Raw genomic sequence first — 21206 nt, 5'->3', positions numbered from 1 at the left:
TGTATTATATACCGTAATTTCCGGACTATAAAGCCCACCCATATATAAGCCGCACCCACTGAATTTTACAAATATTTTTATTTTTAACATAAATAAGCATTAGTGTAAATAAGTCAACACTAATGTCCTTTACACAGGCTTTAATGAAAGACACGTTACACACGGTGTAACGGGTGAAATATGTTGTGGCTCCTTTAGGAGCAGAGCGGCATTTTGAGAATAGACTGGCACTGCATTTTTCCAGTATTACTGCGTGTGTTCAAGACAAAGAATATGTCCTTTTTATTTTCTGATGCTCATTTCTAAGTTTCTTTGACTAACCCGTAACGCTGTTGCCAAGAATAATAAAAAAGCACGAGTTTTGTAAACCTGTCTGTGCTTATATGATTTCTGTTGTAACTGGAGTTAGCGAGCTATCCCTTCACACAGACTCAACGCGTAACAACGGCTTGTATCTAAACAGTAGCCGACCAAGAAAGTCATTGTTCACTGTCTTCCTCCTTCCTTTCACAACTATTTCTCTGGGGAGTTTATCTTTTGGCATCGTCGTGCGTTTAAAAAAAACTTTTTTTCTTCCGATGCCGTGCAGCTCAGAACACAGGTGAGGTGCGTTTTTTCGTTTCCGTTCGGAAATTTAATTGGTCTAATGTTATGGGGTTCAGTTTTTTGGCTTGAAGTTTGTGAAACCGGGAAAAACCCAGAAAAATTCATAAATTAGGCGATTCGTTGTTTAAACTGCGGGGTTCAAAGTGTAGGAAAAAAGTAGCGGCTTATAGTCAGAAAAATACGGTATTATCCATAAATTAATTTTTTCTGTAAAACCTACAGAAAGACGTTTGAGTAATGGGCAGGGCGATATGGCAAAAATATGCCATTTAAAGACATTTCTATGCTCCATAATGTGTATAATGGGATCAAAAACCTAAAATTACATAACTTTAAAATTTAAAGTGACAATATTTTTATTTAATGGGGAAAAAAATAGATTTATTCTTTAGTCATCTACAAACTTTAATGATAATCATCATCATCATCATCATCATCATCATCATCATCATCATCATTATCATAAAATGTGCATTAAAATGTGTATTAAAATGTGTATGTGTATTGAACGTGCCAGGCTACAAAAAATATCATAATATAAAGTTTGTACTGGTATAAAACTATAAATTATGATATACAGTATATATATATATATATATATATATATATATATATATATATATATATATATATATATATATATATATATATGAAGCAAGTGGAAGGGATCACACCTGTGCAAAGTTTTACTAATGAGTATTCTCTGGTTAAAACATTAAAATAGAGAGACGAAAAGCTTCAGACTTCAGAGCAATGTGTGTATATGAGTGTGTGCATTAAAGTAAACATACAGGCTTGCAAAAAAATAGCTTTAATCAGCTAAGCTTTGCTTTCATTTTTTAAGCAAAGCATATCTAATTAAAGCTATTTTTTGCAAACCTGTATGTTTCTCTCCCATTTCTTCCTCCATCAGCCAGCGAGCTTTCCACAATATACTATGCACTCAGGCATTAAACTTAAGCACTAACTCTGTGAGAAACATTAAGCAGGCCACCACTTCACTAAAACTTTTCACTCTCTCTCTTCATTCTTTTTGTCATCCCCTTCCTCTCTCTCTCTCTCTCTCTCTCTGTTTCCTGCCCTCTTTCTTTACATGTACACTTTGTTCCTCTCCCTTCTTCTCCCCTGTGGTGTGTGTGTTTTGCTATTTATTCTCTCTCTTTTATTCCCGTGATGTTTAATTCATCAAAGACCCTGCTTACCCGACAGGCAAAGAAAAATCACCCCCCTTCTTTCACACATTACATGACCCCCAGGGGAACTCCATCTGCCCCCACCTTCATCTTCTCTGTCCCCTTCTCTCTGATCTTTCCTTGTCTCTGTCTCCGTACCCGTTGTCTCTCCTACACTTTCTCCTGTCCTCTGCATATCATTTCCATCTCAACAATCTGCATCTCTGCTTCACAGTCGTTCTGCTTCATTACTTTTCTTCACATTGCGCTCAGTTTGTCCTTTTACTCTTCCCATAACTGATTTTACGCTTTCCTTTCATTCCCTCCTCCTCCTACAGAAGCCACTCTGACACTCCTCCACCTCTTTATTATATTAATTGTCCATTAATTTGTCCTTTCTCCTCCCTCTTTGTGTGTTTCACTCAATCTTTCCTGTCTTTGGTGTTTTTTAGGAGATGTTCATATTTTCACAATACGTGTTAATAAGTCCATGCTTTTCTCATAGGGTCTCAGGAATAATGTGCCAAAATATTGCTTTATTTGAAATATTAAACAATAAGATATATTTATTCAAAAACGATGAAGATAAAGCAGAAAAACTAGTAGTAGTAGTAGTAGTGGTGGTGGTGGTGGTGGTGGTAGTAGTAGAAGAGGAAAAGAAGATGGTCTGGAAACACTGGTTGTAAGATGAAAATAGACCCTGGGTGAGACACCAGTCCCCATCACCAGGCACCATACAGAGATACAGACACACGCACATATTCACACCTAGGGGCAGAGCCATTCCACCTATCTGTGTGTTTCTGGGAGGTAAATGAAAACACAAAAACCCAGAGGGAACCCACACACATATCCACAGAAACTCCACATAGATTATCAGCCAACCCTGAAGCTATAAAACTGCAATATTTTCAAAACGCACATTAATATTTCATCGCCTTAGATCGACATAGCTGGTTTTCATATATTAGTTGCATGAGGTTTGCATAAAGTCCTGAATTTCTCAGTGTGTGACAGGATGTGGCTTGTTACTATAGTGTCATGATACTCCTCTTGTATTTAATTCCTGAATACCACAGTATTTAGCCAAAGATTACTCTTTACCCATTAAAGAACAGCAAAACCATTTTTTGTCCATTTATAGTTACACTATAAAGTGTTTGAATTTGGTCTGCTTGTAAAGAATCTGCATAAACTGATCCACACTTTTAGTAAAATTTTAATCTGGAGATTAAAATCTAAGTTTGCATCGCATAATTGTTGAATGTTTCAGGAATAATTTGGTTCATCTGAATTTCAGACAACAGCGTGTGGAGGCCAGAGTTGTAGGATTGGGTTTTTTTTGTATTCCCAGAACACAGAAATAGGACAGAATGTTTCATAGCTTCTCTCTCAGACCGAAAAACTGTTAAGTATTAAATCAGTCTACAAGGGTTTCCATTTTACATTCTATATTCAAGTCTGTTTAGCAAATTTGAGCGGATTTACTTACTTACAGTTCTGTTTAATAGCTTCATAATATCCTTAGCAGTGATTATTATAAATTTTTCATCATTAGGCAACATGTGGCACTCTGGAGACTGAATGAGAGAGAGATTCCTGTGGAGGCTGTGCTGGCACAGTTGAGTAACATGATTTTGGTCATTTGCATTTAGTAAAAGAAATTTGTTTTGGAGTTGTAGTCTGATTTCTATGCAGAAACCAAGGACTAGATATTGAAGACCAAAAAAATCAATCAGAGATAGTCTGCACGCACAAATGAAGAAATAGTATTTTACTGAGCCACCTTCTATTTATACCATCTACATATTTAAATGAAGTGCAGTAATTTCAAATATCAGCATCCCTTTTCCCTCATTATCATGCCTGCTTTCATCCTGTATGTCATTTAGAACTGCTTCACTCCCTCTGACTGTGCTAACTAATGAACATGAATGTGCCCTAAAGCCAAACTTGGACCCAAAATATATATAAACCTAATATGCACACTCACCTGTATAATTCTCTCTACAGACGCAGGTGTATCCTCCCTCCCTGCGTGCACACACTCCTCCATTTAGGCAAGGATTTGAGTAGCACATGTTAATCTCGATCTCGCAATAATCCCCAGCGAAGCCGGGAGGACAGCGGCAGCGCAGGCCTGCGATTGGGTGGATGGGCCGGAACAACATGGAGGGTGAGGAGATAAAAGGGGCGGAGCTATTGAAGCGCAGGACGCTGATACACTTCATGTAGTTTTGACACGGCTCACGCAAACATACGTTATCATCAAACGGCAGCACCTGCAGATAGCAACAAAGGAGTTAGAAAAGTGTGTGAGTGTTTGGCTAAGATAAAAAACATTCCTTGTCCTGTTGTACGATTTGGTCTTTTTTCCTTTGAGTCATGTGTCTAGTTATTTGTGGGATCACTATTTCTGAGTCTGTGATTTCAGTATATTTAGTATTTAACAAGAAAATATACACTATTTTATATTGGGGGAGTGGTAGCTTAGTGGTTAAGGCGGTTACTAATCGGAAGAGCAGAGGTTCAAGCCACTCTTGGGCCCTTGAGCAAAGCCCTTAACACTCTGTGCTACAGGGGCGCCGTATCATGGCTGAGCCTGCACTCTGACCCCAACTTCTGAGCAAGCTGGGATATGCGAAGAACAAATTTTACTGTGCTGTAATGTATATGTGACAAATAAAAGCTATTCTATGCTCTTTAAAAAATATATTATTTGTGTTTAAGACATTCAGGTTTGCAAATGTGGGCAAATTTCTTAATTATGTGCCTTCATAAAAAACTTCACCATCACTTTAATTAGATTTGAGTGTCAAAACTTTACTTAAGGTTACTCCAGGTAATTAAAACATACCATAATAAATATACCTTGGTTTCACAAAGAGAGGGTTGCTAACTCCAACAGCAAAAATGATAAAAGCAATACTGCTTACTAGATATTCATAACTAACAACGGGTTTTGTACTAATTAATGATCTAACAACATTTGTAAGCTAGCTGTCACAGGTTGGTCTTGCTGGGATTCATGCTAATGAGGTCAGTGTTGCTAACCAATTGTCGCTATAATGTTCCAACTAGCTAAGAAATCATGAGCTAAATAAGTATGTACTTTACTGGCTAACAAAAAACTAGAAATGCCATATAAAACCACATGATAAGCCACATACCTTCAATATTTTTTAAAAAGATACAGCAACTAGTTGTTACAAAATATGTTTATTGATTTTAGCTTCATTATCAGAATATTTCTTGAGTCAGCTTTCATGTCTTTTCTACTTATGCAACTTTAAACTGCTTGAAATTGTTTAATAAATCTCACAAGGCACTGTAGAACAAATCCATTTTTATTAGGCCACAGGGCTGGTAAATTCTTGATTTTTAAAAAGTGTTGATTTATTGTAGCACCCGTGCCACAACTTCATATAAACAGGCTAATGAATTGTTATTTATAGAAATGGTTAATAAGAGTGATGGATCTTTCTTTAATAACTGAACATTAGTAACTATTGGCAAATTATTGTGTGGTATAAGAGGTCTAAAACACTATTCTTAATAAATGATCATCAGAGCAAATTTCATTCCTTACTCAAAGGAAATGTTTTGAGTTTCTATATCTCTATGTGTAACTGTGTGTTAATAGTGACTATGCTTTTGCTTGGTTACAATACCACAAAGTCAATGTAAAATTTACACAGATACAACAGCAAAATAAAGATTTATAGTGTTTTTGAGCATTGTGGTTCAAAATCCACATTGTGAACACATTGCGACCACCCTTTTTTTTTATGGAAATAAGTAGAAAGTATAATCATATTTTATATCAAAAAGTGCAATATTGACAAAAGGTCATATTTTCTATAAGTTTTGTTTCCTCTATTGAAACGAGTTTCTACAATACACTGATGAATAAACTGATGAATTCTGAGCAATAATGGTCTCAGACTTTTGTGCCCCACTGTATGTGTACCTAAATTGTCACTTACCTGCATCTGAGTGAGCATATTCAGCTTTGGTCTGTTGAGATAGAGCTGTTCCTCCAGTGCATCTGAAGGGAAAAACTGTCCCCCAGGCAATGCTGCTGAAAAGCTGACATTCAGCACTCGCTCTGCTTCGGCATCCGGCTGCACATTGAAAACAAACACATCCGCCGGTGCAACTGACAGCACGGATGACACACCTTCCAGGAAGTCGGCGAGCAACGGAGACAGGAACTGCTCCTGGGACATATTTTGAAGTCTAACAGTAACGCTGCTGCTTAGCATGTTCTCAGTGATGATCAGGACCCTCAGCTCACACTGAGCGCTAATGCTGTGAACACCGTCTAAAAGGGAAGAGAGCAAAAAAAGTAATGCAGCAAAATCAGTGTCAAGCTTCTGATAAATCAACCATCATAAACCATCATAACTCATAAAATGCACATCTGAGCATGCTGAGGTTATAACACTTTGTTTTGAATCTATTTAATGGTTTCTGTATTAAATAATAGATTGACAAAGTTCCACAGATATAAATACACAGATGTCCTGATTCTGTTATCTTTTATCCCCATCAAAGTTATATGCTATGAATATGCAGATTAGAAACGTTCCCTGAATTACCGTAGTCTACAATTTTGACACATTTTTCAGAACTGAGAAAAAATCAGAAAACATCTTTGGTTGAAACTCACTTATAAAATCGGCAGAACTATTGAAAATACAGTGGAACCCGGTTATCTCGCCCTCGGTTACCTCGACAACCCTATTAAGTCGACGTTTTTGAAGTGGACCCGCCAAATTCTCGCTTTTTCTAAGCATTTTTTATCGGTTATATCGACTTTTTTTATGTCGCGAAACCCTAATATCTCGAGCACAAGGGGGGGGAATTAGAAATTTTAACGTCAGTTATGTCGATCGGCACTGTGCAGCCGCAGAAGAACTTGCGAAAGTGGCGGAAAAATCAAACCTTACAGATACTACAGGTGTTTGTATTGTATACTGGTGAATCTCTGCTGTTAGTAAGTGCACATATGTATTTTTTTTGTTAAATGTTATGCGATGAGCAGGGTAAGGAGCACGGCTCTCTCGGTAAGGAGCGACGCGCGCGCGCTCGGTAAGGAGTTGAAGCCGGGAGCTTCAGAGAAAGCAGCCGAGAAAGCACCTGCCACGCCCCTTTCGGCCGTTCACGTTTAAACCTTTTCTGTCCCTCGTTTTTGGTTTCGGGTTCGGTTTTGGATCTTCCGGGGTTTTTTTCCGGCTTCGCGCCATGCCGCCGGTCGCGTATTTTGAATTTCCTATTTTACATTCTCTCTCTCTCTCTCTCTCTCTCTCTCTCTCTCTCGGCTTATCTCCCCCTCGGCATCGTGGACTTAGGTTTTTTCGGACACTTTGCTTTGTGTGTTTGTGCGGATTACTTCAGCCTGATGGTCATAAGTTTTCATAAACTTAGTTACTGTTTATTTTTCTTTTTTTTCCACATGTGGACTAAATGTGAGACGGCACTGTGCAGCCGCTGTTTTTTTTTTTGAGCGATCTGTGTGTTTATAATGTTGGAGAATATAATAAAGGTTTGTATGGAGAATGGACGGTGGTTTGTATTGTATACTGGTAAATCTCTGCTGTTAGTAGGTGCACTTATGCCTTTTGTTGTTAACAAACGTATGTACATTTTATAGCATGCCTTCATCAAACAAATCGCGGCAATGCTGTTGTGTAAAAAACCCTTCAAAAACACGTGCATGTACATTTTCATTTATTAACGCACATCATGTACATAAAGAAATTTCAAGCACGTTAATATATTGCCGCCATTTTGATTTTTGTTTATCTCGATCATCGGTTACCTCGATGCTTTTTGGCGACCCCCTAGGACATCGACATAACCGGGTTCCACTGTACATGAATTCTTTAGTCAAGAATAATGTAAATATAAGAAACCACTGGATAGCTAGATCGATAGGTCTATAGAAACAGTACCTTGGATGGATATAAAGATATAAATGTAAAGATATAGGCGAATGTATTGGGACACCTGCATTTTCCAGCCATATGGGGTCCTTCCCCAAACTGTTACAACAATGTTGGAGGCACACGATTGTATCAGATGTCTCTTGATGTGAGCGCATTAAATTTAAACTAGACTCAGACCTTAAGACCCAGACCTGTTCCAGCATTACAATGCTCTTGTTCACAAAACCAGCTTCATTAATATATGCTTTACATGGGTTGGTGTAAAAAACCTGAAGTGGCCTGCTATACAGCCCTGACCTCAACCCTACTGAAAACTTTTGGGAGGAATTAGAACACTGACTGCACCCCAGGCCTTCTTACCTCACCTACATTACCACATGAATTTACTAATACCTTGTGACTGAAAGAACACAAATCTCCCAATCCAAAATCTAGTGGAACATCTTCCGAGATGATTGGAGGATATTATGTCAGGAAATGGGTACTAAATGTGAAATGAATGTTTGAAAAGCACAAACAAATCTGCCATATAATGGGTGGGTGGGTGGGTGGGTGGGTGGGTGGATGGATGGATGGATGGATGGATGGATGGATGGATGGATGGATGGATGGATGGATAGATAGATAGATAGATAGATAGATAGATAGATAGATAGATAGATAGATAGATAGATAGATAGATAGATAGATAGATAGATAGATAGATAGACAAGGAATACTGTTAAACCTTACAAGTGATGAGTTGCTTCAGAAATAATTGTTTGGTAGAACTATAGTAGCTGTAGAAGGCGAGAACACAAAAAACATGAGTGACTGTTTAATTACTTTTTATATGGAACTTTAAATCTGTATGACTGGATCCTTCAGACATGGTATTTTTATGTTTTGTTGATGTGGACATTTGAACATGTATGTACTGGTTCCATCTGTGACAGATGATGTAATGTGAACTAAGACGTACACTTGCTGAAGGCTTTTTTGGACGGTTAACAGATCTCTACACTAAACTCTAAACTCTACAGATGCATCATGTAAAGATTAGGTTGGGGAAAAAAAAAACTTGGGTATTCATCTCAAGCCAAATTACCCAAAGATCCAGAATTTTACCACATAAAAACAACACAGTGTTCCTGTGGAGAGCAATTAGTGATTCAAAGCCCTATTTTTTATTTATTTTTTGCTTTCTGTGTGATAAAGAACACTTTTAATCCCAAGGTAGCAAAGGAACATGCGGAAAAGGAATGTGATATGCAGCTTTAATGGAACTCGATGGAGATACGAAGAGAGTAGGGGAATTATAGAAGAGGAGAGCAATAATATGATTGAACTAAAAAGGAAATAGGGGATAAGGAATGATTGAAAGAATAGTATGAAGAAATGAAAGCAAAAAAAGAGAGAGTTAGGGAGTGTGGTGTGGGGGAGGGAAGATGTGGCAGCTGGTTTTATTACAGGATTATGGGGACTGACTCCCTGTTGACCTCTTGCTCGCACACACACACACACACACACACACACAGGCACACACAAAATGATGGTAAAAGAGTTAATACAATTTCTCCTGGTTTACCCGGTCTTTCACATAAAATCAGGCTAATATACACAAATGAATACAGTTAATACTGATAATCATATAATACCATAAATATATTAGACATGGAAATTAAATCTGCAAATTATACCTTATTACAGACTAATATGCATAATATGTCACACATCATACAAAATAATAATCATAAGTATTTGTATTTGTGTGTGTGTGTGTGTGTGTGTGTGTGTGTGTGTGTGTACTGTATGTCTGTTTCCTGGCAAAATATCGAATCCTCGCTTATGTCATCACTAAACAAAAAGCAGATTGTTTCAGCCTGTGGTAATTACAGTGCATTAATACAGGAGTTAGCCTTATTCACAGACCAGGAGTCTGGACCTTTTCACACCTCTTTTTTTTTCTTTTTTTTTCATCACTTTTGCATCACCATCACAGCTGAAGCTGGTTGTATGTGCTGAGTGTGCAAGGCAACCCCTAATGTACAGCTCTCTGGTATATAGAATATGAATTAATACTACTCTTTCTCTCTGTCTCTCTTATTCCATTCTTACTTCACTGTCTCTGTTGATTATCTTCTTCCTTTCAGTCCATCTACTTTTCTTCTGTTTATCTTCCATTCTCTCTCTCCCTCTCTCTCACTGTCTAACTGATTAATATTTAATAAAGCGCCTAACCCTTTCACACTAATGTAAAGTTTATTTTAGACTCTTTATACTGCTGGGAGGAAATACATGTGCATCTGTGTGTTTGAAGTGTGCTCTATTTTTGTAGGCTTTATTTACTCGGGAAGTAAAATATTTGAAGTGTTAGGTTACAAAGAGAAAGAGAGAGAGAGAAGGAGAAAGAGAGAAAGAGAGACTCCCGAAAAGGTGTAACCCAAATAATTAGTAGAACCACTTTTCAGGTTAAGAAAATAACACATGATAAGATGTGTTTATGTTGAAATACATGGGAAAAACTGTACAAAATAAGTTATTTGTCAGGTGCTTTTGTCACTCTTCAGTCAAAATTATGTGACTCTGACCGTATGGGCTTTTTTGAACAACTTATTCCAAATGTAGTCACTCTTTGCTGTTATAATATCCTCCACTCTCCTGGCAAGTGTTCTACTAGTTTTAGGATAGTTTTTGAAATGCTAAGGCGGTTTCTAGACATTCAGCCACAGAACTAGGAGCCATAGATGGTTAGCAGGTAACTACCGTTTTAGCTTGTCCCAAAAATGTTCTATGCAGAACGCTCGAGTTCCTTTACAGCAAACTTGGCAAGCCAGGTTTTCATGGAGCTCGCTTTGTGCATAGGGACATAGTCATGTTAGAAAAGATTTGGGCTTCTTACTTGCAGAAAATAATAATCATAATGCTACATATTACAAAGACCATTCTGTGCTTCCAACATTGTAAAAGAGTTTAGGAAACACTTCTGTGTAGCTGTGGTCTCAGCTGTTTACATATGTTTGGTTATATAGTGTCCAGTCCAAGAAAACATCTGAGCAGTGGTTCTCTGGTTGTCTTGAGAGTGGCCCCAGAATTGGGTAGTTCTCACTACACAGACATCTACACTAACTAAAATATATACTGTCTATGATTTTTAGCATATATTACAATAACATCTCAAAAAAAAACATCACGTCTGTCTGTTCAGCTGTAGAATTGTGAGCTCCTACTTAGTCGTATATTCATAACAGTGGATGTGTAAGTTTCCACTTTGTTTACTTAACATACACAGTGTAATAATGTATTAAAATCTCTGGTAAAAAAATAGTTTTAAACTCGGAAATCAGGTAAAATAGAATAAAGTCTTTTTTTATATTTGCTACAAGTATGTACATACAACGAAGCTTCACAAAAGAATAGGACATCTGTCTCAAACCACACTCTTATTTTAGTTGCTCTAAATAAGATACGATTTTGCCTAGAAAACTTTAGGATAACTTACTTTAGCACTAATCTCAAAATCTCAAACGCTAGCAAAAAAAAGAATTCCGAACATACAAACCGAATACTGATAGAAGCCGGCACAATACAAACTGCTTTAATAATTACAAGTGTATATAGCAACAGATAGATTACAGTGATAACTATGTGATTCATGCTGACATGTCTTTTAGGTGGTAAATAGTCACCTATAACTAGCCAGTATATATTTATAGAGAGTTGGATTGATGTTTATATTAATAAGAAGAGATTTTTCTTATTTTCTTCCTTCAATGCAGATCCCGACTCCATGCAGTTTGATGGTTCTTTATCCTGGGAACTGTTTGTACATAAAAAAAAATGAACCTTGCCTTTGTAGAAAGGAATCTCTTTTTTGACTAACATCCCTTTTGATTATACATTTTTTACCCTGTCTTATGATTTGCTCCTCTAGAGACCTTTACAATATTTTCATATTTTGTATGTGTACTTCAGCAATGTATCTTCAGTACTGTTTGCTTTTCCTTTTGCAAGAAATCTGTTTTGCAATTCATCACATACATAATAAACAAATATTACTCTGCTGTGTTGCCCAGAGGAGTATGAGTTTGTCTTTTGAGAACTTTTATGCTCAGTGTTTGTGACTCATGCGTAAAATATCTTAATAAAATGACTCATGTATTAAAAGCCTGCATTTCACCTTTATAGCTACAAACCTGCAGTTTCTATGAAGCTGCTTTTAAAGATGTCTGCAAAGGATTGATTGATATAATTCAATTCAATAGTCCTATATACTATGTAGTATTCTAGCGTCAATACTACATCAACATTCATTTCAGTAGGATTATTTTAGAGTGCTGCATTTTGCATTTTGAATGCTATTTAGTTTAATTAAATTTTACTTATTGACTACAATGATCAACTATTGTATGAAACAACATAAGGATCATATTTATCGAATATGAATGAGACAATATGGGATACAATGGCAAAACATTTCTACTCTGCATAAATGAGCTGCATTTGTAACGTTGACCTTAAGTAGGATTCCCCAGTACTGATAAATATACCACTTAATCTGACCATGGTGGAGAAGTTAAAAACAGAATTTGTGCTGAATTGTGAGTAACAGAGTGAAAACCACTCGTTTTGTACAATCTGCTGAATCTGCTTGCCTTTGGCCGTGTTGTTTTGTGTGTGTGTTTGTATAATAGATATAATGAGAAAGCGAAAAAGCTTTCATCTTGTCTTCACGCAACACATACACATCGTCCTGGATATATTACAGCAACATTAAATTAAATGCATGTACACAAACATGCACAAATCATATTAATGCACTCACAGTCCCAGATACTGACATTCATGAACAGACACGTACAGATACATGCACAGACTGTACTCTGGTTAAGGTGATTAAGGTGTTCTTGTTTTTTTTTTGTCAGTTGTACACTGAGAGCTGAATCCTCAGTAAATTAAAACAGATAGAAAAGGGAGAGGAAGGAAGGGAGAGACACAGAGAAAAAAGGGGAGCGAGAAAGAAAGACAGAGAGAGGGAGCACACACAGAGTAATTTGGCTGGGTATATGACTTCATTAAAATTTATTTGCACACACAAAGGCAGACAGTCTTCTTACCAAAAAAAAAATCATTTGCTTTTTCTAAATATTTCCCTAATATATATATATATATATATATATATATATATATATATATATATATATATATATATATATATGGGTGTAATGGTACACAAAATTCACGGTTCGGTATGTACCCCGGTTTTTAAGTCATGGTTCGGTACAATTTCGTTAAGGGGAAGAAATGCAAAACATAAAATTGCTTGTCATTTTTTTAATAGCACAGTTTATTATTATTATTATTATTTGTGATCAACATTTAAACATTTACATTTTGAATTTATAGTGCTAACGCTAGCGCTATTGATTCTTTAGCGCTTTCATGTATCCGCAAAATAAATCTTATTTCCGGTGAAGAGCGAGTAGCCACAGGGACATTACATTAACTCTAGATTCTTTTTTATACCCCTGTCAATTTTGTGTATGTTTTGAAGTTTAAAAATAATAATAAAAAGATTTACAAAGCGCTGAAAGGGACAGGTGGAGACTACACAAACTGACACAAAGTGGTCTGCCATGTTATACATTCCTGAGGAAACTCACATTCTAACTATGTTCCTTATGTAAAAAGGATCGCATTCAGTACACATTTGTACAGAACCGAAAGCCCTGTAGCAAAAATTTCTGTGCAAATACGTGTGCCGTTACACCCCTATATATATATATATATATGTGTGTGTGTGTGTGTGTGTGTGTGTGTGTGTGTGTGTGTGTGTGTGTGTGTGTGTAAAACATCTCACCACAGAAAAATCCACAATATCAATGATGCATGCATTTGATTTGTACACTGATAAGTGGCTATATGACTAATAAACTATATTTGCTGCACAAACAAGAACATTACATTAAACCTTGTAACTGGAAGTGTTCTGAAAAATTTATAAAAATTTCCCAAAGTGGTCAAGAAAGGCATCAGAAAAGCATACACATAATCATATCATGAGTCATTCTGTGGTTCAGAGGAAAGCAAAAATAAGTAGAGAGGCAATTACTGTAGTAGGTCTGATTTTCTTTTTTCCAATTTGCGTTCTCATTATAATGAAAAAATGAATTTGCCTTGAGAAACAGCGTAGCTGGTGAAAATGTTTCAAAGCATCTATGTCTTCAATGATTGATTACATACATGAAATTGTGGAAACTTCATTTTGGCAGATTTGATTAAAAATTAACTGTGCTGTTTTCCAGTTTTAAATAAATGAGTGTGTAAAAGTTTGCAACACAACTTCAATTCATTTTTAATTCTACCCTTGTGATAGACAACTGTGTCAAGATTCCCAGAGGCCTCATCACTATCTACAGGCTAGTATTTTATAATAAATTGCACACATAGAGACAAACATAGACACAAGGGTTTTTTTTATTCATTCAAAATGAACCTATTGTTTGTTCTTTGTCCTGTTGCTTACTATCAACACAGACTGAAGTAGGGTGGTGTTAGGTCAGCTCCTCAATAATATTATACACTAATCCATCTCTTTAGTCGAGAAGAGGAGAGGTGAGCAACACTAGCAGAGAGAGAGATGTGTGTACAAGAGCAGAAAAAACAAGTGAACGGAGGACAGAGTGATAGTGGGTTTCGCAGCAGAAGAAGAGAGCCTGACAGGTAAAGGCAGAACGCTTGCCAAAATCTAATTGACTTGGCTTTGACTGCAGCTTGAATCAGAACTGAAACCTCAGAAATGTCATACGCACACACATACACACAAACCACCACATTTAATCTTATCTCCCATGTGGAAGACCTGAAAAAAAGATACACATCCTGGTGGCTATAAAAATAAGTGAATTTTTTTTGCGTTTTTTTCTAACACCAGCTCAATTATCATCAAATTAAGACCAAATAAACCTATAACCTCAATGTGCCGACACCCACCATACTGCTTTAATCATTTGCTTCTACGAGCACAACATTGTCTTTACAGCTTCTGCCTATAGCACTTAACCACCATTACTCTCTATTGTTACCTGCTGATACCAGAAAGCCACCATTAGCCCATAATGCAATTCACAATGATCTGAAAATGCTTTTATGGTCTAAATCAAGAGTCAGATTCCTCTAAACAGTCTTTAATTTTTCTCCTTTTATGCTTTACCCTCTCTCTCATTAATTTAGACAATAATCTTGGGTACTGACCAAGTGCTGCCTTTGTCGGGCTAATTTAAGTACAACAAGACAATTACACAGAAGTAAAAGGTTATGTAGATCATTTTGACCCTATCCTTATGTCCTTGCTTCACTTCCTCTTCTCTGTACCTTCTCTACTGAATACAATTCTTACTCCCATCCCCCTTTCCCTCTGTTCCTGACTTACCAGTGACGCTGATGATCATGTGGGCGATCAGTGGACGATTGTTGTCCAGTTCACTGCTGAGTCGGATTTCTCCACTTGTGTGGTTGAGCAGCAGCAGGTGCAGCTCGTTACCATGCTCAATGGTGTAGTAGAGGCGATCCGTTACATCTGGGTCGTGGGCTGGAACGCGCCCTATAACTCCGCTCGGGAAAGTATTGGAACGATTTGACACAAAGTTGTTGAATATGATCTGAAAGTTCTTCAATTGTGGACTGTTGTCATTTTGGTCGATAAGTCGGATTCGCACCGTGGCCCGGCTTACTAGTGGTGCTGATGTGGCTTGGACAACAATGACATACTCGTTCCGTGCCTCATAATCCAAGTCAATCAGGGATGTGAGCTCTCCTGAAAAGATGTCCATCTGGAAGATTTCTGGAATGTTACCCTCAACAATTTGGTACATAATCTGAGCGTTAGCGCCTTCGTCTGGATCCGTGGCTGTAATCTGGGCTACGACTGACCCGACTGCACTGTTTTCTTTTACCCGCACCTCAAAGTCATCAGCAGGGAACACGGGTGCGTTGTCATTAACATCCATGACACTGACCTGAATACGGACAGGTGTGCGTTGAGGTGGAACGCCACGGTCCACTGCAAAGGCTGTAAGTTCATAAAATGGCACGCTTTCACGATCAAGCCGACGCACGGTGCGCAATATTCCAGAAGTGGGCTCAATGGTAAAATCGCCATCACCATCGTCTCCGTTTTGGAAAGTATACTGCACACGACCATTAGCATGAGCGTCTCGATCAGTGGCAGTGATTTGTAGGACACTTGTAAAAGGCGGGGCGTCTTCACTGACTCCACCCTGGTAATGTGGGCTAAAGAATTGTGGCGCATTGTCGTTCACGTCATTCACGTTGACTTCGACGTAGGTTGTGTCCGATTTCTGTGGTATTCCATTGTCACGAGCTGTAATCGCTAGAGTGTATGTCATCTGATGTTCATAGTCTAACTCAGCTTGGAGTGTGATTGCACCTGTTGCAGGATCAATTCGGAACTGCGGAATGTTGTCTTCGAGGAAGTATGTGATCCGGGCATTCTCACCGACATCATCATCGGTAGCACTTATTACCACTACAGTGCTACCAGGTGGTCTATCCTCATTCACACTCACAGAGTAGTGAGCACTCTGGAACACTGGCCGGTGTGTGTTCGCATCCGTGATGTTCACATGTACCTGACAGGTATCATGTAGTGTTCTGTCAGAAGCAGTGACTGTTAGCACGTATCGCCGCTCCTGTTTGTAGTCGAGTGGCAGTGCCAGGGAAAGAAGGCCAGCTCCACCGGCTGTGCTGATAGCAAAACGGTTACGCGTGTTTCCACCGGTGATCTGGTAGGTGACTGCACTGTTGACATCACGGTCCACTGCTGTCACGCTAACAACACTCGTTCCAACTGCAGCATCCTCATTTAGACGGACATAGTACTCTTTCTGCACAAACTCTGGACGATTATCATTGACGTCCATCACAGTGATAGTAACACTCGCTGTGGCAGAAAGTGGTGGTACACCATAATCCCTGGCCTCAACACCAAAAAAGTAGTGTTCCACCGATTCCCGGTCAAGTTCAGAACTCACTGTGACCCAGCCAGTGGCAGCATTGATGACAAAAGGTGTGTCTGAGCCTGTTTCTGTTAGTCTATACTCTAGCCGTGCATTATCACCACTATCAGTGTCAATGGCTTGTATGTGCAGGACGGAGTGACCAACTGGCGCACTCTCAAGCACTGTAGCTTGGAATGGTGTGGATACAAAAATTGGTGGATTGTCATTTACATCAGTCACTTGTACGCTAACTATTCCAGTGCTGTTAGACAGAGGTGGGCGACCGTTATCTTGAGCACGCAATCGTAAAGTGTACTCACGCTCGGTTTCAAAGTCCAGTGGTGCCACGAGATGTATTTCTCCAGTAACACTATCGACTGCAAACTGCCCTCTGCTGTTCCCACTGATGATGTTATAGTGTACGGCAGCGTTTCCATCTTTGTCTTCGTCAGAAGCACTGACACGCAGGATTTCTGAATGTGGCCGCACGTCTTCCCGAACTGACACTATGTAACGTTTCTGACTGAACTGCGGAACGTTGTCGTTCTCATCCAGAACTGTTATGTGAACGTTAACCGTAGCAGAACGTGGACCTGGCTCTCGTCCTTGATCGTTTGCCTCCACCTGTAACGTATAGCGTTCGTTGACTTCCCGGTCAACAATACCTCGGGTGGTGATCAAACCTGATCGAGGATCAATTTCAAATGCGGAACGAGCGGTGGCCGCACTTTCACCAATAAACCGGTAACGAATGTTAGCATTTGCTTGCGAGTCAAGATCAGTAGCACGTAGCTGCAAGATCGGATACCCTTCTTCCACGTTCTCTCGAATGGTTTCACGATACTCTGTTTGTTCAAATATTGGAAAGTGATCGTTCCGGTCGGAAACAGCAATGGTGACCATTGTTGTTCCAGACAAACGGGGTGAACCATGATCTGTAACAGTCACTCTGAAGTAATGCAAGTCCATGTGCTCTCTATCCAGTACATGTGTGGTAGTGATTAGCCCAGTCATAGGATCAATTTGAAAGTAGTCCATGGATCTACTGTTCATTAACGGAGCCATGCTGTAGCTAAGCCTTCCTGCTTCCCCAGGATCTGGATCCTCTGCTAACATTGATATAACTGAGGTACTAGGAGGCTGGTTTTCTGCCACCTGAATCTGATAGTTATACTGTGAGAAATGAGGGTGTCGATTAGCAGCTCTGCGTGAGCGTCTAACAGGAGGGACAGCTAATTTTTCACCTATTTTTATCATGCTACTTTCTTTCTCTGTTTGTTCTATCTCACTTGTAAACTCTATTGGAGTGCTTTCCACCAAGTCTCTGTTGTTTTTTGACTCATCTTCTTTCGCCTGGGTTTCCTTGATTTGCTGCCAGTCTTTGTTCTCATCTCCTCTAACTGTCTGACTTACTGTCTGCAAGACATTGCTGCCTTGACCTCTTCCTCCATATACAAGTAAATGTGTATCTCCTACAGATGCCTCGTTCTTTGTGCTATCTACATTCACCCACCCTCCTCTTTCCCTACTTCCTCCCTTTCCATACTGCCTGTTACCCTTCCCCCTGCTATCCGCCTTCTCCTCCCACACCTCTCCTACCATTTCTCCCTTCCTCCTTCCCCCTGAGACCCCAACCTGCTCTACATGCTGACTGACAGCCTCAGCTTGTAATGGCAGCCCTTCACCGGATTTTAATTCTGTTTTCTTGGCTCCCCTGTTGGTGGATAAGCTGCCGCCGGTGGTGGTGTCAGCGCATACCGGGTGTGGACTCTTCACTGGGATGGAATCCAGGTAAGATTGAGGACATTGCACATGCGCTGTTGAATCTTGTGCTAAAACCTTGCTGTCCTTGCTATAAGTCTCAAAAATTCTTGTTTTACTGTTGATTTTATAGTTAGTCTGCTGTTTTTTATTGTTGTTGTTGTTGTTACTGTTATAGTTCCATATGAACAAACTTTTAACAAAGTTTAGATCTGGTACTGTCTCATTATCCGAGCGATTCCAAGTCTCAGTGTAAGTATGTAAGTCACAGAATGTTTCAGTAAAGTTCAACTGAGCCAAGAGCTGGAATTGTGGCATAGTGTGAGTAATTTTATCGCTATGTTTAACTGGTGAGTCAGAGATTTTGTTGCTTTCCATGGCAGGAAACAAAGAGATGAGATTAGATGTCGATGAACAATTAGGCTCTCTGTCAGCTGGGCAAATAGGGTTTCCAGTAAACTCAGTGAGATGTGACACGAGTCTTCTGTCATTAATTGAACTAACTTTGCATGTCTTACCTTGGTTTTGTCGATAGGACTGCTTATATTTTCCTCTCTCATCTCTAAGCTTTGCATTTAGATCAGGGGTTTCCATTTGTTTGATATTTTTAAATGAGAAAATTGATGGTAAAGTAGTGCCAGTACATGAGATGATGTTGCTCTCTGTGCTGCTCCAATCCGTGCGCGTTAGGTCGCGACTGGCTTGGTGCCCATACCAGTTTAAAGCTGTGGGCACGATTCTGACTCCTGTAAGCCGGCCTGACTTCATACACATGTTCAAGGCTCCTGAAAGATGTTGCGTCCTATTCCCAGAGGCTGCATGAAAACACCCTTTCCAGCCTTCTGTTGTGGGATCGATAGCATTGAGGGAGGAACAGTCCGTTACACATAGATTCCTTCCATCCCATTTATTAGCGTCCAAAACACTTCCAGACGCATTTAAATTTGAATTGTCCATTGATGGCGGCTGAGGACATCTCCTGACAGCGCTAAACTCCCGTCCTGAAAGCAACGTGCTGCGCCTGGGCCCGGTTCTCCAACCTCTTGCGCTCTTACCCAAACCGAAACGGGCATCGATGCAACCCTGATCCTGGTGCTCATGTTGCACGGATGGAATGAAGACCCGCCCGGAGTCGAGGTGGCACATACATGAGCATGCCCTAGTCCTTTGCACGAACCTCTTTTTTTCTATCTGAAGCAAAGAAGCGAGAAAACGGGAAACAACGCCCTTCTGTACATCACCGGGCAGCCGCTGATGAAAGCGTCCGGTCCGAGGCGCTCTTCCTGATGCAGGTGACCCATTGTAATCCAGCAGCGAAGAGGCCACGGAGACTCCTGCAGCTCCGAATCGCGAGATTGGAATCTCGTTCCTTGATCCGAGCCACACTGACGTCCATACAGGGCGGATCTCCGAGGCGCTCCCGACGTGTGTCCGCGCGTCTCCGGGGGCCGGGTGGTGGCGGCGCGGCGTGGCTGCTCTCTCCGGGACGACGGCGAACAAAGAGCAGAGCAGAAGGTGCAGCAGGAGAGACGGCGGCGAGCTGAAGCCCAGCAGCAGTGCAGCCATTAGTGTGGCGAGATCCTTTCTCTCACCCTTTCTCCCTCTCTCCCTTCTCTCTCAGTCTCTCTCCCACTCCCTCTCTCGCGCTCCCGCGTTCCCGACGCCAGGTCCTCTGTCGCCTCCCGACTCCTTCCGCCGTGCTCCCCCGGTCTGCGCTCACGATGCTCCCGGGAAGCTCGCATCTACTCTCGCGTTCGGGTAGTGCACGGGCGCAGCATCTTCCCTACTTACACACATCCAACATGGCTCACAGAGGAACCGGTGCTACTATAATTCCTCCCCCCTTTCGCTCCGTGCGTTCTCCTCCTCCTCCTTATCCTTCCCCTTTCCCTCTATATCTTTCTCTATCATGCTCTCTCTCACTGCACAGTCTCTCTCTCTCTCTCTCTCTCTCTCTCTCTCTCTCTCTCTTGGAGTCTGCGCAGGACCGTTTCACCGGCCGCCATAACCTACACTGGAGAATTCCTGGAAATGGACATATATCATATTTCACGTAAATTCAATTATACGAATTATAATGTGAAGCAGTAACGTTAAAGCATTACGTCAGCAAAGAGAAAAGACAAATGATGGCTCAATTATTAACAAAATGTATACAAAATGCGGTATTTTATGTTTTTTCAATAAATGACATATAGAGCACTGATTACTAAACTTCTTTCTTATCTTATTATAACTTATTTTATCTTATCGAATCTATATGTAAAGAATATAGCAGGTTGGTGTTCTTCCTTTGTGCCAATGATGTCAGCCGGGGTTCACATGTGACGTCATACTTGGCCAAAGGGCATGTTCAGATAATGATTCTATTTGAATCCATTGAGACTCATTTTCTCTACGCCCTAATGTATATGGTATAAAGATTATATGTTAAAAAATAAAGACAAATGTTTCATAAATCATTTTCAATTCAGTTTTATTTCTTATCTTTTAACAATTGTACCAAACTATCTTTATAGAGATATGGGTTCTAGAATGTGAATTTATATGTTAGTACCTATAAGTTAATCTCTAATAAATGAGCCAGTGGTGACTTCGGAAAGTAGAAAATTGTCAAAAATGGTTGAGAGGAAACAGATTCAAAAGGAACTCATCCTCATCTGGGTGGCACTGAATGCCCATTCATTATTCATTGTCATATCATTTCATACCTTAAG

General features: G+C 39.7%; 1 protein-coding gene across 1 annotated transcript in view; it reads right to left on the bottom strand.

Annotated features, from left to right (window-relative positions):
* Nucleotides 1–20372, bottom strand: part of celsr3 (cadherin, EGF LAG seven-pass G-type receptor 3) — a 60726-nt gene extending 40354 nt beyond the window's left edge. The window contains exons 1-3 of the mRNA XM_046871822.1: nucleotides 15141–20372; nucleotides 5765–6102; nucleotides 3772–4060 (exon numbers count right to left, since the gene is read on the bottom strand). Of these exons, the coding sequence (XP_046727778.1) occupies nucleotides 3772–4060; nucleotides 5765–6102; nucleotides 15141–20055 (5542 nt within the window). The 5' untranslated portion in view covers nucleotides 20056–20372. The remainder of the gene's footprint in view (nucleotides 1–3771; nucleotides 4061–5764; nucleotides 6103–15140) is intronic.
* Nucleotides 20373–21206: the final 834 nt, after the last annotated feature.

This window comes from Silurus meridionalis, chromosome 17 (genome assembly GCF_014805685.1).
Source record: "Silurus meridionalis isolate SWU-2019-XX chromosome 17, ASM1480568v1, whole genome shotgun sequence".
Lineage (NCBI taxonomy): Eukaryota > Metazoa > Chordata > Actinopteri > Siluriformes > Siluridae > Silurus > Silurus meridionalis.
The sequence above is the reverse complement of the archived record's forward strand: the minus strand, read 5'-3'. Positions and strand labels throughout refer to the sequence as shown.